The following is a 16,121-nucleotide window of genomic DNA, read 5'->3' as shown; positions in this document are numbered from 1 at the left end:
TAAGAAATACATTGTGATAAAAGTTTTGGCCGTATCGTCCAGCCCTAACAGAACCAGGTATTATTTACAACAACAAACTGCATTATTTCCTGAGTATAACTCAACTCCATCTTTTACTGATTTCACTCAGTTTCCACACAAGCAGTTTTCTTTAGTTTCTACTCGGCAGAAAATCAGTGGTTTTAGTTTCACCACTCAGTACATGGTGCCTCAGGTTTTCTGTATGTTTGCGTCTCACCTTCTTCTGCCTCTCGCTCTTGTCTCTGCATCATCTGTTGCTCCGGCGGTAACGCCTGCTGTAGGAGCTGCATGTAGAACTCGTTCTCTTTCTGGACCTCCTTTTGCTTCCTCAGCCGCATCTTATAGCTCACGTAGCTCTTGAAGCCGAAACCCAGAGTCACCACTGGATAGCCGATACTGGGAGTGGAGAAGACTTAATCAGACAGCGTATCAGGGTTCCCAACGTTTCATGTAAAACATCCATCCATCCATCCATTATCTTTACCCGCTTATTCCATTTTGGGTCACGGGGGGTCGCTGGTGCCCATGTCCAGCAATCACTGTGCGAGGGGCGGGGTACACCCTGGACAGGTCGCAAGTCCATCACAGGGCCACATAGAGACAAATGAGACAAACAACCATTCACTCTCTCACTCACACCTAGGGACAATTTAGAGTTACCAATCAGCCTAACATGCATGTTTTTGGACTGTGGGAGGAAACTGGAGCACCCGGAGAAAACCCACGCATGCACGGAGAGAACATGCAAACTCCACCCAGAAAGGCCCCTGGACCGGGGTTTGAACCAGGGACCTGCTCACTGAGAGGCAGCAGCTCTACCAGTTGCGCCACCGTGCTGCCTCCTCATGTAAAACAAACTCACTGAATTTTTCCCGAATAAATCCAGAAATTTCAGCCACACGAAATGCTCAGAACTTAGCGAGCAGAGTCACGTTCAGAGATGACAGGAAGTACACAGCAACTTACAGTGCGTGCATACAATCATTCTTAATAATTAATTATCCTGAGGTCCAGACTTTTTCATCATGCGAGCTCCTTTTAAAATGACCAAGTCAAAGTGATCTACCTGCTATAAGACCCCGTTTACACGAGAATAACCTCTGGAAACGTTAAGTGTTTTTTCAATTTTTATTGGTGGGAATAAACAAAAAATTAATGTGTTTACATGAAAACGCTGAAGTTTCTATGTCAGTTGGGTTGCCAGATAAGAAATTATGAACTATAGTAGTGTGGCTTTAAAATGATAGTATTTTGACCTACACTGTCATGTGCGGAGTAAAGATATTCTAAGATGAGGTGTGTGTTATGTTTGTTGAACATGTGCACAGAAAAGGAGGGGGAAAATAGGACATTTTAAATTTATCTGGCAACCCTGATTTCAAGCTCAGCGGCATTCAGTGCATGCAGCATCTACATGACAGTTAGTCCAAACTGGTGAAGACACAAACGTCTCTTTGGACCCTGGATTTTATTAGTTTTGCTCCTTCAAGCTGAAAAAAGGTGAGCAGCACAAAAAGCAAAGATCTCCACTCTGAGACCTGGATTCAGAAACCTTCGGTTTCAGAGAGAACGAGGATGTTGTCTGTAAATGAACGGCCGAACGTTTCACGTCGTGTAAACGGGGCCTCAGACTGGTTGCCCTGTCTGTCAATCAAGAGCCAAATTTCATAGATGGATGATAGGCTGACATCTATTTTTAATGCCATGCAATTTACCCATAATGCCTTTGTGAGTGACATATTGGGCATCCCTGGTGTATAACATCAGAAACTAAAACGCCACCATAGCCAGTCAGTAAGGATGCATGCACCATATACTGTAAAAGCAGAACATGAATTTAATTTTTCCAGAATACTTTCAATAATTCATGCACATGTCAAAATCTCTGATAAAGATCATCTTGTAATCAGCAGATCAGTGTTCAGATTCCCTGATTTCCAGAGTTGCAGGGAACCCTGCACATAAAACCTAAACAAAAAAAGAGCTCAGTTTTGTGCTTACCAGTGAGCAGCGAAGGGTCGACACAAATCTACGTGAAAATTCTTCAGATCTTTGAACCGAATGGCAGCTTCGATGTACACAAAGAGGATCCACAGCGACACGGTGGGCAGACACACTCCTCTCTCTGCCAAACACACAAAAACAACAAAAATGCACTAATGAAAACTGGTAGCAATTAATTTAATGCGCCAGTCTTTGAGGTGAAAGAGGCTGCTGGAACAGTATTGAATAAAGACCCAGCATTCCCTGAAGGAAGGCATAGCACCTGCCGCTTTGAATAAACTCACATGTAAACTGAGACTAAGGCAAGAAATGATGGAGCTGCAGCTGCTTTGGTCAAAGCATGTAAATAAATTGCACCAAGCCGTGAGATAGTGTAGGGGTTTCAGCAGAGCGTGTTGTGAAAGACTCCCAGCTAGCATCATATCACAGTTTGGCTCAACATTTGTAAAACTAACGTTATTGTCCACCTTCACATTTGATAGACGGAAGAAAAACCAGAAGCTTCTGAAACCTGGACTAACCTGTGTGCCACACGTACTGGACCCACACGTAGGTGCTGGCAGCGAAAAACAGCCATTGGACGGGGATGAAGAGGAGGCATATGATGTCTGATGTAAACGCCACACAAACAAAGAACACAGAGAACGCCTAGTAGAAAAAAAAAAAAAAAACTAATTTCAGGACTGAGTGAGGACTGAAAGGGTCGGCGTTGTGAAGCTCTTACCAGCCCCTGATATCTGAACGAGTCGTAGACGCTCCGGATGAACAGCCAGAAGGGCCACAGATACTCGAACCTGAACTCCAGCACAAAATCAGCCAGCAGGACCAACACCCACACCACCAGAAACTTCAGGTACAAGAAGGTGCTGTGAAGAACAAACAAACAAGTAAACAAAGCTGAGCTCAGACAGGAGCGTTTCAGGGCGTGTGCAGGAATAATGTGGGCTTTATACGACAGTCTTTGTGTGTTTAAAAACGCCACACAACCAGCAATGACCTGCAAAATATATTAGATTTGAAGGAAAACCAAATAGATTATTTAGATAAGTGGTTATGTGAAATAATTATGAATAGTTAACATCTTACTTAATTTTTAAGTTTAATTTAAAAATCTTAATTTGCTCTGCACTGTTTATTGTTTTAATTGATCTTAATGTTTTAACAGTTTTATTTTTATGTTTAAATTTTCTTAATGTTATGTGTACAGCGCTTTGTTACAGCTGTTGTTGTTTTAAAGGGTTTTATAAATAAAGTATTATTACTTGTACTTAGTATATTGAGCGACCTCGGTTTGAAAAACATAGGGTTAAACTCCGACTTGTCTGATGAGCTAACGGCTAGTCGGAGTCTAAACAAAACTGAAGTAAAGCCGTTCATTAAAATGTTATTTTATAAACCTTTACTTTGCCGTCACGTTCCCATTAAGATGTTATTCCAGAAATATGATGTTCCTGCTGGACTTTTCCCAGACTGCACTGGGAGTGTTACAGCTAGCTGCTGCTGCTATGTGTGCTCGCTAAAAACTAGGGGTGCACCGATCGCAGTTTTCTGGCCGATCACCAATTTCTAAAAAGTCTGACCTGCCAATTCCGATTTTGTTTTATAAGCGACAATGTCAGGTGTTATAAGTTCACAATGCATCTTCAATTTTCCAATATTTCCCAAAATTAAGGAAATAGGGGCCTCGGTGCACCCCTACTAAAGACCATAGAGAAAAAAAACTGTACAGTAATGTGGAATTTATGGTGAAGTAACGTAAATATATATAACGCCAATTAAAATGTAACATTTGAGATTGAAGTTAGTTTAAAATGCTAGAAGCTCAGTTTCTGGTCTTGCTTGGACTAGCCGTTAGCCACCAGACCCGGGGGTGGGGGTCTTTTTTCTGATTACACAAAAAAGTTTTAGTTTTTTGCCTCACACGAAAACAGCATCTTTTAGAAGACTCGAGCAAGTTCCAGATTAAAAAAAAATCTTAAAACACTAATTTTTTTGTGTGCAGACAGCCAAAACAAAATTTGAAAATGATGTTGTAACCAATGATGTAAGGGCATCGTCATCTTGTTCGCACTCAGCGTATTAGCTTTATGCTGCACGTCGCGCTTCCTGCTGTTGGTGCGTTTTCATGGCCCTGTCCCAGTTCATACAGTTCATACACCACCGAGGCAAAGCTTTTACTGTTTCTGTGTGTCTGGGTGTGTTTACGACATAATGATAGGATGTACATCTGCAACCTGTTGACGCAAACACAATTCTAGATGGCCACCACAGCTAATCGACCTCAACAACCAACACAAACATGATTTAAACTGAGCCACTTCTGCACATATTGAGCTCAACTTTAATGTGGTAGTAGCTGAGAGTCATCCTCAACATATTCAAGCTCGAACAGAAAGTATTGGGGTGGGTGTCCCAATACTAGTAATTTTTTTTTCCTCAGATTGAGTACAAGTACAAAGACTTCACTTCATTTTGCGTACGTGCTGATACTGAGTACTAATACAGAGTAGTTAATGAGTTAGTACTGAAACATTTTAAATGACTTTAGAAACACATTTATTTTATTACAAACAGCAAACAGTCTGCTGACATCACCGGTAGGTTTTTTATATCTCTAAACTGCGGACATTTTTATTTTTTGTCCTCCGTAACTTGTAAAGTGGAAGAGGAAACATCACCAAGTTCAAAAGTGGTATCGGTTTGAAGTATTGGGGTGTTTTTTATTAAATCAGTGACGAACTGGAGACCTGTCCAGGATGTCCCCAGCCTCTCACACAGTGACTGACAGATATGGGCACCAGTGACCCCTGAAGGAAGAAGCTGGTAAAAGATAAATGGACTGTACTGATATAGCACCTTTCTATCTTATTAAGACACTCAAAGCTCTTTACCCTCATTTACCTATTCATACAGCACTCTATTAGATCTATACAAAGACTAATCAGTGTTTTATCACATTCATACACTGATGGGACACACATCGGAGGCAATGAGGGGTTCAATGTCTTGCCCAGGGACACTTCAGCATGTGACGGCTGGTGGAATTGAACCCCCAACTCTTGCATTGGAGGACAACTACTCTAACCACTCAGCCACAGGTGCCCAAAGAAAGAAAGGTATGTTTATATGTATGGATGGTGTGTTTTTATGAGTACAAGTACTTGGGCGCAGCATCGGACATCACTAAATAATATTGCATAACGTCATTTTAAAAAGTTACTCTGTCCCTTTTTAGCATAAGACAATTTTAAACTTTGGCATGAAAGGTGACAAATATTGAAATGGGGCTGTTTGAGTGTATCTAAAAATAATAATAATAAAACATAAAAAAACAGACTGTTCCTGAAAACTTGCATTTTTATGCACATATGACCTTAAACTGTATTTCTCCCTACTTACGGTGTTCAGTACGATGGAGTTTTAGGGCCGCACTAAGACAAAAAATTATACTACGAGAAATAAGTCATAATATTACGAGAATAAATGCGTAATATGTTCCTAGGTCGGCTTGCACCTGCTGTGGACAGACTAACGCGTGTCACAGTGTTTATGAAGTAGTCTGCAATCACTTTTGGGTCACTGTTTGTGGAATATGTCTCCATCCACATTATGTCACGACTAAATCTGTCAATCCAGCCATTAATTGCAATGTCATATGGCTTCAGTTTATCATAAGAATCCATATGTGACAGAGCGTTGCACCCCCTGCTACTGTACTGCCGATATAAACATTCATCATTTTACTGCAGTTGTAACTTAAGACTGCTTTTACGTGTTGGAGTTCTGATAATATTAAGACTACTCTGGTAATATTACGAGCTTATTCTCATAATACTAGGCCTTTATTCTTGTATTATTTCAATTTTTTTCCCCATAATACGACTTTATTCTCGTAATATTTCAACATTATTTTCGTACGACTTTATTCTCGTAATATTACGAATTTATTTGTAATATTACGTAATCAAAAAGATCTGAAGCTCTCCACCTTGACCTCTCTAAGTGGCTTCAAACATCTGCTAAGTTCCCGGCAAAAACCAATACATACATGTTCCTGTTTTTAGTTTTCTACACTGCCCTACAATCTAGCAGTTCTTTGTTACAAATTCTTTTAAACACCACTTTATTTTCATTTGTAAAAACAAAATCAAAAAAATCTCAACTTGTACGTATCCTTTATAATTGTCTAGTATTGTCTTTGTTGTCATTACTCTTTGTTGAAATCAGGTCTCTCTTGTAAATGAGTCCCCATGGCTCAATGGAATTAACCTATTCTCGTAATACTGACTTTATTCTCATAATACTATGACTTTATTCTTGTAATACTATGACTTTATTCTCGTAATACAATGACTTTATTCTCGTAATACTATGACTTTATTCTCATAATACTATGACTTTATTCTCATAATACTATGAATTTATTTTCATAATACTATAACTTTATTCTCGTAATACTATGACTTTTCTCGTAATACTGACTTTATTCTCATAATACTATGACTTTATTCTCGTAATACTATGACTTTGTTCTCGTAATACTATGACTTTATTCTCGTAATACTATGACTTTATTCTCGTAATACTATGACATTATTCTCGTAATACTATGAATTTATTCTCGTAATACTGTGACTTTATTCTCGTAATACTGTGACTTTATTCTCGTAATACTGTGACTTTATTCTCGTAATACTGTGACTTTATTCTCGTAATACTATAACTTTATTCTCATAATACTATGACTTTATTCTTGTAATACTATAACATTATTCTCGTAATACTATGACTTTATTCTTGTAATACTATAACATTATTCTCGTAATACTATGACTTTATTCTAGTTCGTAATGTTTTTTTTTTTAAACTTAGCGTGGCCCTAAAGCTCCATCAAAGTTCAGAGAGCTATCTGCAACAGGTAAGATATTTATTCATAACCTGGCCTATTAATTTTTATCCATCCATCCAAAGGTGAAGGGCATGCCTGGACATGCTGTGAGCCGCTCTCCTTGCTGCCACTAATCAATCTAACGCAGAACAGCTGCTCAACAAGTTCATTTAAAACTAACTTACAAATCTTTTCTTGTTTCTTGAATTTCGTTAAGCATTAGCTTTCCATCAGACAGAGCGCGTGGGCTTTTAAAACGGGCGCCTTTTACACGAAAGTTGCATCGTGTTTTGTCACACGAAGCGTATGTTCCTGCGTGTTTTCGAACCGAGCCACGCGCACAGCGCCGTCCCGGAGATAAATACAGAATTTACATTTTTAACCAGCCGGACCGCAGACAAACCGAGACTCTGTCACCGTTCATCTGGGCCTATTTATTAAAGCGCGGGCATGTTCATTCAGCACCTATTGTGGCTCAAAGACCGAGACGTTCTTAATTTTGAGCGCTACCAGCCGCTTCTTGGCACATGCAGAGTGAGGCCATTGTTCACCGTAAGGTCCCTCCGGCCCCGTGTGGTTTTTGTACCTGCTATAAATACCCTCGGTGATTCGGTTCCGTTTTAACGGCCGTCGGAGTTTGCTGCAGTCCGCATTGCGCCGCTTCATCCTCCCCCTGTTGATTCACTTGTGATATCGGTCTGATAACTGGGACTGGGAATGTCATCCGCTCATCCTAGTATTCGCATTTCTTCAATTATCCTCCATTGTTGTTGTTTTATGCTCATGAAACAAAGAAATAAATAAAAACAGACCCCGCTGAAGGCCCGCCCCCTTTTTTGACGACAGGCTGCGTAAGCCCGCTGACGTCTGACGTCACGCCGTCGACTGCGAAAGACGTACGAACATGGCTGCTCCCTGTTAGCTGAGTAGTTTCTCTAAATTGTGGCCTTTTCTTTTTTAAACAAACCATTCTTAGCGGTAAGTGGGATTATTACGCGACTCTGTAGTCGTTTAGTTGATTTCTGCTGTACTGTTTTGCTAATTAAACCCTCGATAAATCATTGTTTGGCTATATTGTACAAAAAAAAATCATCGCATGCCTTCTCAGCCACGTTTGTTTTGTATCTTTTAGTCACATATTTCATGAGCTTTTTGTTCTAAGCAATCAGTTTAGCTAATTTTGGCTAAATCAATAATTTAAGATAGTTCAACTAAAGTTGTTCTTAATATCGAGAGCGCAGTAGATATTAATGATGGCCAGCAAAGAAGCTTTAAGTTCTCGATGCTCAGTGGCGCCACCTGCTGATTAAAATGTTATATGAATAAACTGTAAAAGAAGACAACATTCAGTGTTGTACACTGGCTTGTGCTCCCGTGGCTGGGTTGGCTCTATAAAAAATATGAGTATTAAATACAAAACGGCTTAAATGGTGTTTTGTCCTGCTCCTCCATTACAGCCAACTGTCATTAGGAAGCACACAAATGGCCATCACTCAGCTTATTTTACTGACATTGAGCTTGAATGGTAGTAGCTGAGTGTTACCCCTAACACATACTCCAAGCACTACACATTGCTCATCATCATTGCTTAAAACTTTGGCATTAACTTCAGCAGATATGCATTTTTGTAATCCTTGGCTTTCAATTCATCCCATTTTTTCTGTTGCACCAGATCATGTTAGTGATGACTAATGGATAATTGTTCTATTTCTCACTAGATGATAAATATCAAGGAGAAAACAATGCAGTTTGTTGATGAAGAAAAGAATGTGGAGGAGGTAGAAGAAGAAGAAGAAGAAGAAGAGGACGATGAGGAAGGAAATAAAGGAGAAAGTTCAGATGATGGTGACGAAAATGAAGATGAGGAGGAAGGAGACGAAGGAGAAACAAGTTCAGATGATGGTGATGATGAGGATGAATCGTCATCACACACCGCTGGTGAAAAGCTTGTGGTTCCCACTCAGGTTAAAGAGAAAAAGAATGTTTTGAATGTGAACAATGAGGTTGTGAAGATGAGGAAGGAGGTGAAGAGGATCAGATCGCTGCTCATCAGGAAACTGACACGTCAGATCGGTGCCTTGAAGAAGAAGACGGGAACAGAGGACGAAGTTGAGAGGAATCAGAAAAGAGCTACAAGACTGCTGGAGGAGGTCCACTGCATGAAGAAGCTCCTACCTGATCGGGTATAGTTATTCTGTTTCTTCTCTGTGCCTCAAAAGAAAAAACAAACAAACACAAACATGCATCCACCGTGTCATTTAATAAACAAAAACAAAACGGAGAAGTCACAAATAAATCTATCCCAGCTGCTTCCATAGAACATGAATGAAAGTAGTATTGGTTAACTGGTCACCATCAGTGTAGCCACGTCTAGCATACAGGTAACACAATGCCGAGGAGGAAATACATCAGCAATAACCTAATGAACCAATGTTACTGCTCATCAGTATAGAAAGGGTCAAAAGTAATTTGCCAGCATCCTACAGAGAGAAATATTATTTACAAATGGAAAACATTGAAGACAGTTGTGGATCCTCCCAGGACATCCCAGCAAATTCACTGCAAGGTCAGACCATGCAAATATAGAAGGCTCTAAGATATATACTAACAATAATAATATAAATAAAGTGTATTAAATAGCAGCCTGAACATGAGTCTGTTGTGAGCAGATGGGTATGAATACAGCAGCTTACAGGCAAGAGATCAGCAGCATGGAGAATCAACAGCACAGATAAAGTGTCAAACGTCCAGTTAAAGTGGCATTAAAGTTTTTTTTTTTCACAGTGATAATCCTGATTAGGGAATGAGTCTAACAGCCTCAGGGTAGAAGCTGTTCCTCAGTCTAGTGGTTCTACACTTAATGCTCCTCAACCTCCTTCCAGAGGGGAGCGGGGCAAAAAGTGTGTGTGCTGGGTGAGTGGGGTCCTTCATGATGCAGGTGGCCCTCTTCCTGCATCTGGAGGTGTAGATGTCTGTGATGGTAGGGAGACTGACTCCAACATCTTCTGTGCAGCCTTCACCACTCTCTGCGAAGCTTTTCTTTCTGCAGCTGTGCGGCCTCCATGCCACACATTGATGCTGGAGCACAGGATGCTCTCCACTGCACACCTGTAGAAGGAGGTGAGGACTGAGCTTCCCAGACCAGCTCGTCTCAGCCGCCTGAGGAAGTAGAGTCTCTGGGTCAATCACAAAATCATTTGTAGACCAAAGTTTTCTAGAGTCAGATGTGAGGTCGTCTGTCCAAAAGCTGTGTGCCATACGGCAGGACAGTGGTTCCAAACGCAGCAGCAAATCTACAAGGAGGTGTCAAGAAACGGTTCAAGGTGTTGCAGTGGTCCAGTCAAAGTCCAGACCTCAACCTGATAAAAATGTTGTGATGGGACCTTAAGAATGCTGAGCAGAAACAAATGTCTGCAAACCTCAGTGCCCTGAAGTAAGTCACGCTGTAAAGAAGAGTGGGCCAGAACACCTCCATAATATGAGAAACTAAAAATGTTTACTGAGCGTTATTGCTGCTAAATAAATGCTCATGTTCAGGCTTCTGTTTAATACACCGTATTATTTTATTTACATTATTATTGTTTCTTTTTTACTTTATATTTTTGCTATTGTTGGATGTAACTGGGCCCTTGAGTACACAATTTCATTCCACCTCATGTACCACATGTGATGCAAATGACGATAATGAAACTTGCAAGAAGGTTCAGCAAACTGCTGGATCATAAAGTAAACTTAATTTTTTATTTATTTATTAAAGACAAGGTTTAATCTGTTGTGGTTTTGTACATCTATGGTTAGATCAGAATCATTTGAGGACCAGGCTCCTGAACTGTAAAACCACAAAGAAATGAAATTAGACTTTGTTTTCTCCATTGCTCTAATACATGTTTTATTTATGCTTTAATACATTTTTTTATTTGCAATTTTGGCAGGTGACCAGGACAGCTTTGCGGAAGAATCTCAACTTTGAGCAGGTGTGCAAAAACCCCAAGTCCACGATATCTGAGCGAGCTGTTGCACGCATCGGCACCCACCCTCAGTTCAGTAAAAAGATCGAGAGCATCAAAACTGCTGTGAAAGCCTTCAAAGAGGAGCACAGCAAGGCTGGAAAGCAGCGAGGGGACACAAAGGTTCAAAGGCTACCTAAAAAGGCGACGTTACCACCTCCAGATGCAGAGGTAGTAAAACAAGTTGCAAACATCCAAGGCGGTGATGCTGTGGAGCCTCGGGAAGGCACAGACGGTGAGAAAGGAGTGGGCGTCCTGAAAATGACTAAAGATGGAGCTGCTGCCAAAGCCGAGAAGGAAATCAAGAAACCTGTCCAAAACTTTCACAGAAAAGAAACGACGGCGTCCACACATGTAAGATCAACTCCAGAAAAAAATACTTTGGAAAAGGACCCTGAGACACTTAACCCTCCTAGTAAATCTGATGAAGACATGCCCGAACTGCAGTGCGTCCCTACGGTACTTCACGTTCAGGCAGAAGAAGAAGAAGAAAGCGATGTGGCGTCGTCAGATAACGAGGTGAAAGAATACTTTGATGACAGTACGGAGGAACGCTTTCGCAAGCAGTCCTCCCAGTCTGAGGAGAGCGACGACGACTTCTTCGTAGGAAAAGTGAGCAAATTCAAGAAGAAGAAGAAGAAAGAAATGGGCGAGGAGAAGATGGTGAACAAGGGTCAGGATACGACTGGATCAGCAGATAATTTGGGACCTCGTGAGAAACTCGAGAGTCAACTCCTTGAGCTTGAGTCGAGATTGAAGTCTAAAGCTCTTCAGTCTGTTTTCTGTTCTTCTCTGAGTAGAACTAAAGCTGTTCCAGGCTCCGACCGAAGGAAGGGTGGGGGTCACATCGAACATCAAGGGAAGCTGAGTGCTGCCAGCAGGGCCAGAGGAGATTATTCAGATAAACAGCCCGTTAAAGGTCAGGAAATGAGTACTTCATATTCCAGATCCAAGTTCAGCAAGCCCTACCCCGACAGTAGACACCCAGAGTCTTATAAAAAGGAGGCGACGGGCCATGGACGAGGAAGAGGAGGCGCTCAAAGTGGAAAGGATCGAAGAGGTGGAGATGTCTTTTCTCATGAGCCGCCGCTTCATCCATCCTGGGAGGCCAGCAAGAAAAGGAAGGAGCAGCAGGGTCAAATCCTGGCCTTCCAGGGGAAGAAGATTAAATTTGATGATGATGACTGAGACAGTCTTATTTCATTTTTTTTAATCGTGTCTTGAATTATTTCTGTACTGATTCCTGCGAGATATAAAGACTACCACTTCAGGTGATCCAACACCAGTGGAGCTCTGTGAAATCCTGGCTAAATATATTAAATCTTCAGATGTTTGTCAATAAAAACACGTGTATTTTGAACATTTCCAAAGTTGGTAAAATCTAGTGATCATTTATTTTTGTTTCTAAGGGTGTTGTTAAATCACAAGTTTATTACAACTTACCATACCGGGCCAGCTTTATTTATGAAACACTTTAACAACCGTAGGACCAAAGTGCTGTACAGTTACAGTCAATAAAACCAACAACAGCCTTATATTAAAAACAAATGGATCAATCAATTTAAAAAAAATCTGCCTCAGATGGTGTCAAAAGCTACGCAGAAGAGATGAGTTTCAAGAAGTCGGGTCTCTTGTAAATGAGTCCTCGTGGCTCAATGGGACTAACCTGTTTAAATAAAGGTTGAATGAAAAAGAAGTAATTTAAAAACAGATGGAAGCCTGTCTGATGCTCAGAGAGGATGCTCCACATTTTAGGAGGAACAACAGAGACATGCATCCCCTCAAAGCTTTACTGTCTCAAAAGTCTAGTAAGAACTGACTTGACTTTAGCCAACTGCCTCAACTGAAAAAAAGCTTAATTTTAACCACTGCCCTAATTTAATTATCAAATTTAAGATAATCTACTTTTGCTGTTAGGTTTGTGATCACTGGTTAAATCTTGAGCCAAGAAATGCAGATCTACATGCAGGGTGTCCGTATTTGTTCCAAAATACATAAACTCAGTCTTATTCAAATGCAAGATGTTTAGAGGCATCCATGTGTAATTCTTCGAGACATTTCAATAGTGGTTTGGAGGAAAATGAGACCTTTTTCTTAAATCATCCACATAAAGGGAAAATTGGTGCTTTAGCAGTAGTAAATAAAAACAAAAGAGAAGGGATCCTAAAACGGAACCCTGTGGGACTCCACATAAGAGCAGCAGAGGAGGACGCAAGGCCACCACAGATAACAGAAAGTTTGCTTGCTCGTATATTTGACTCCATGTTGTGCCTCTAATACCCCCCCCCCCCTCCTCCAAATGAGAAAGTAATAATGGGATGGTCCACAATGTCAAAGGCAGCAAAGTAAAAGCACGAGGACAACACAATCTCCTGTCAGTGGCTATAAATATGTTTTTAAAAGGCTTGATTTGGTGCTGTGTAGTGATTTAAAAGCGAAATGTAAAACCTTTCAAATATCTTTGCTTGTTCAAGAAAGCCATCAACTACTTTCTCAATCCACCAAAGTTAAGTCAGGTCCTCTGGGCGTTTTCTTTATGTTGAAACGTTTCGTCTTTCATCCAAAAGACTTCCATCAGTCTGAGGAGCCACAACAAACTCAGTCCCATAAGTAGCACACTCGCATTGATGTGTTGAACCTGCATTTTGGCCGTGCCTGCCTCAGATGAGTCGGCGGGGGAGATCGAGGGCTCCACAAACCAGCATCAAACTGGTTGGCCCACTGCGAGCGCTGCTTATAGGACTTGTTGTGGCTTCCTCGGACTGAAGAAGTCTTGTGGATAAAAGACGAAATGATACAACAAAAAGAAACAGTCCAAAGGACCTGACTTAACTTTGCTGGATTTGTTTTACCTGGATTATTGAGCATGAATGATACTTTCTCAATTATCTTAGAAAGAAAAGTTAATGGCCTGTAGTCGACAACAACAGGGATCTAGAGCTGTTTTTTTTTTTTAAACCAAAGGCTCGAAAAGGCATGTTTAAAATTTATAAGAATGATACTTGAAGATAAGTTTGCTCAACATGGAGTTTATTTCAAAGAAACGTCGTCCCAAACAGTTCTGCTTTGCTTCTTTTGCATGATCTGTTTTACACAGCCTCCACACACCCAGGACATCACATTGTTTCTCACTTTGCATTTAGTCAAAATTTATTCACTTGTGGATTTTTCCAAGAGAAGTTACTGATTTTACATATGATCCTTTATTCTGAGTATGTGGAGGAGCTTTTTTAGACGTAGATCCAGGACTTTATTAAAAATCCTGAACTTTCTGCAGCCCCTTTTTGTACGCCATTAATATTAATACTAAAGTCAATGTAGCTAATAAATGCAGTACTGCACAGTATTTTTGTTGTCCACGCAAAGGGCAAATTATTCAACTATATAAGTAGTTCAGTGTGACACAAATGACTGAATAAAATGTTTCATTTAACTATTTGTCACCATTTTTTCTCACTAAAACAGATTTATAGTGGAAAAACAGCAATGCATATCTTTAATTAGTTAATTGATTTATTTAATTCACTAATCTTTAATTCGTACGTTTTTAAATTGTCATTGAAAAGTATGTTTTGAGACACAATTTTTATGATAATAGTTTTCTGTATTTTTCTCAATAGAAAGTTTTTTAATTATGTTTTTAGATTGTTTTATTTTGAAAGCGCACCGTGTTTGGCTTGACGCTCTCTGTGTACTTCCGGTAGCTGTACGTGTCTGTTAGCACGAGCTACACTATCGTCTGAAACATTTCCTGCTTCAGCTGCTACGAGCTCCGCTACAAATCTTGAAGGTGGAGAATTCAGAAGCGATGCAGTGAAATCTTTTTACGGACCGAAGAGAAGGAGGCTGTCACCGGCCTGAGGTGAGCACGAGGGGGGAGGAAACTAGCTAAACAGTTAGCATCAGTTAGCACCAGCAGCGTCACCCACCACGTCATGCATCGTGTAATAAAGCATCTTGGTTATATATAAGTTAATACTTTGGTTGTTTATCGCATTGTCTTGTCATAAGTCTCATCAAGAACTTTGCAGAAACTGCATATCTCACTCAGCAGGTCGCTCAGCAGTATCAATAACAGATTAACACCCCCAAAGCATAATGTTTCCACCTCCATGCTTTACTGTGGGGATGGTGCACTACATGTCAAACTCAGCCTTTCACTTCCTCCAAACACAGCAGGTTGAAATGTTCAATTCAGTTTATTTTTCAGTATCAAATGGCGTTAGACAAAGTGGACTTTTGTCTCCTGTCCTTTTTAACGTGTACCTTCATGATTTGTCTATTGAACTAAATGATAGTAAGACTGGGTGTATGGTGGGTAACCGTCTTGTAAATCATTTCATCATGTACGCAGACGATCTGGTCCTGTTTTCTCCCTACAGTGCTGGATTGCAGCAGTTAATCAGGGTGCTGGACATGGTGTCCAATTTGACATTATGTTTAAACCTAAGAACTGTTGTTGTGATTGCTACAACTAAGGAGGATCAGAAGATGAATTTTCCTTATTTTTATTTAGCAAATCAAGTTTTGGACGTGGTGAATAATGTGAAATATCTAGGTCGTATTCTGAGGAGTGATCTCTGTGATGATGATGATGTGAAGCGACATTGTTGTAAGTTGTACATGCAAGCTAATATGTTGGCACGTAAATTTATCATGTGTACAGATGAGGTTAAAGTGTCCCTATTTCAAACTTATTGCACCTCCTTTTATACGGCTCACCTCTGGTCAGTGTTGCCAAAAAGAGTCGAGATTTTCCAGCCCAAAAATCTGTTTAAAAACTGCCACATCATGCAAAAATACGCCCAATCAATATATTGTTACAGTAAATTTACGGTTTGAACATGAACGTGCATCAGTACAAGCCAAGGTAGTTTAACAATATGTGGCAAAATGCAACAGTCCAACAAAAATCTTCCCAGAATTCCCAACAAAATCAGAATGGAAACCGCCCAATTGGCAGTAAACCGCCCAATCTGGCAACACAGCCTCTGGTGTAACTACAGTAAAGCTATAATGAAGAAACTGCAAATAGCCTAGCAGGATGCATTTAGAATCCTCCTCAGACTTCCAAGATGGATATCTGCAAATAGGCATGTCGCTATAAACAATAAATCAATTAATCGCATGATAAATGAAAATTATCAACTAGGGCTGAGTACTGAACCGAGGTTCTTTTATATCTCAGACCGAATTGCGTC

The 16,121-nt window shown here is 40.3% G+C and overlaps 2 protein-coding genes across 2 annotated transcripts in view; one reads left to right on the top strand and one right to left on the bottom strand.

Annotated features, from left to right (window-relative positions):
* Positions 1 to 7,738, bottom strand: part of maco1a (macoilin 1a) — a 25,230-nt gene extending 17,492 nt beyond the window's left edge. Inside the window, exons 1-5 of the mRNA XM_037693405.1 lie at positions 7,500 to 7,738; positions 2,750 to 2,891; positions 2,547 to 2,673; positions 2,023 to 2,146; positions 239 to 417 (exon numbers count right to left, since the gene is read on the bottom strand). Of these exons, the coding sequence (XP_037549333.1) occupies positions 239 to 417; positions 2,023 to 2,146; positions 2,547 to 2,673; positions 2,750 to 2,891; positions 7,500 to 7,579 (652 nt within the window). The 5' untranslated portion in view covers positions 7,580 to 7,738. The remainder of the gene's footprint in view (positions 1 to 238; positions 418 to 2,022; positions 2,147 to 2,546; positions 2,674 to 2,749; positions 2,892 to 7,499) is intronic.
* Positions 7,739 to 7,788: 50 nt separating this feature from the next.
* srfbp1 (serum response factor binding protein 1) lies at positions 7,789 to 12,221 on the top strand. The gene is made up of 3 exons (XM_037693536.1): positions 7,789 to 7,891; positions 8,632 to 9,096; positions 10,846 to 12,221. The coding sequence occupies exons 2-3, from the start codon at positions 8,632 to 8,634 to the stop codon at positions 12,106 to 12,108; spliced, it is 1,728 nt and encodes a 575-aa protein (XP_037549464.1). The 5' UTR covers positions 7,789 to 7,891; the 3' UTR covers positions 12,109 to 12,221.
* The last annotated feature ends 3,900 nt before the right edge of the window (positions 12,222 to 16,121 follow it).

The sequence above is a fragment of the Nematolebias whitei genome, chromosome 19 (genome assembly GCF_014905685.2).
Source record: "Nematolebias whitei isolate Nwh7 chromosome 19, NemWhi1, whole genome shotgun sequence".
Lineage (NCBI taxonomy): Eukaryota > Metazoa > Chordata > Actinopteri > Cyprinodontiformes > Rivulidae > Nematolebias > Nematolebias whitei.
Note: the sequence above shows the minus strand (reverse complement) of the source record. Positions and strands in the feature narration are given on the sequence as shown.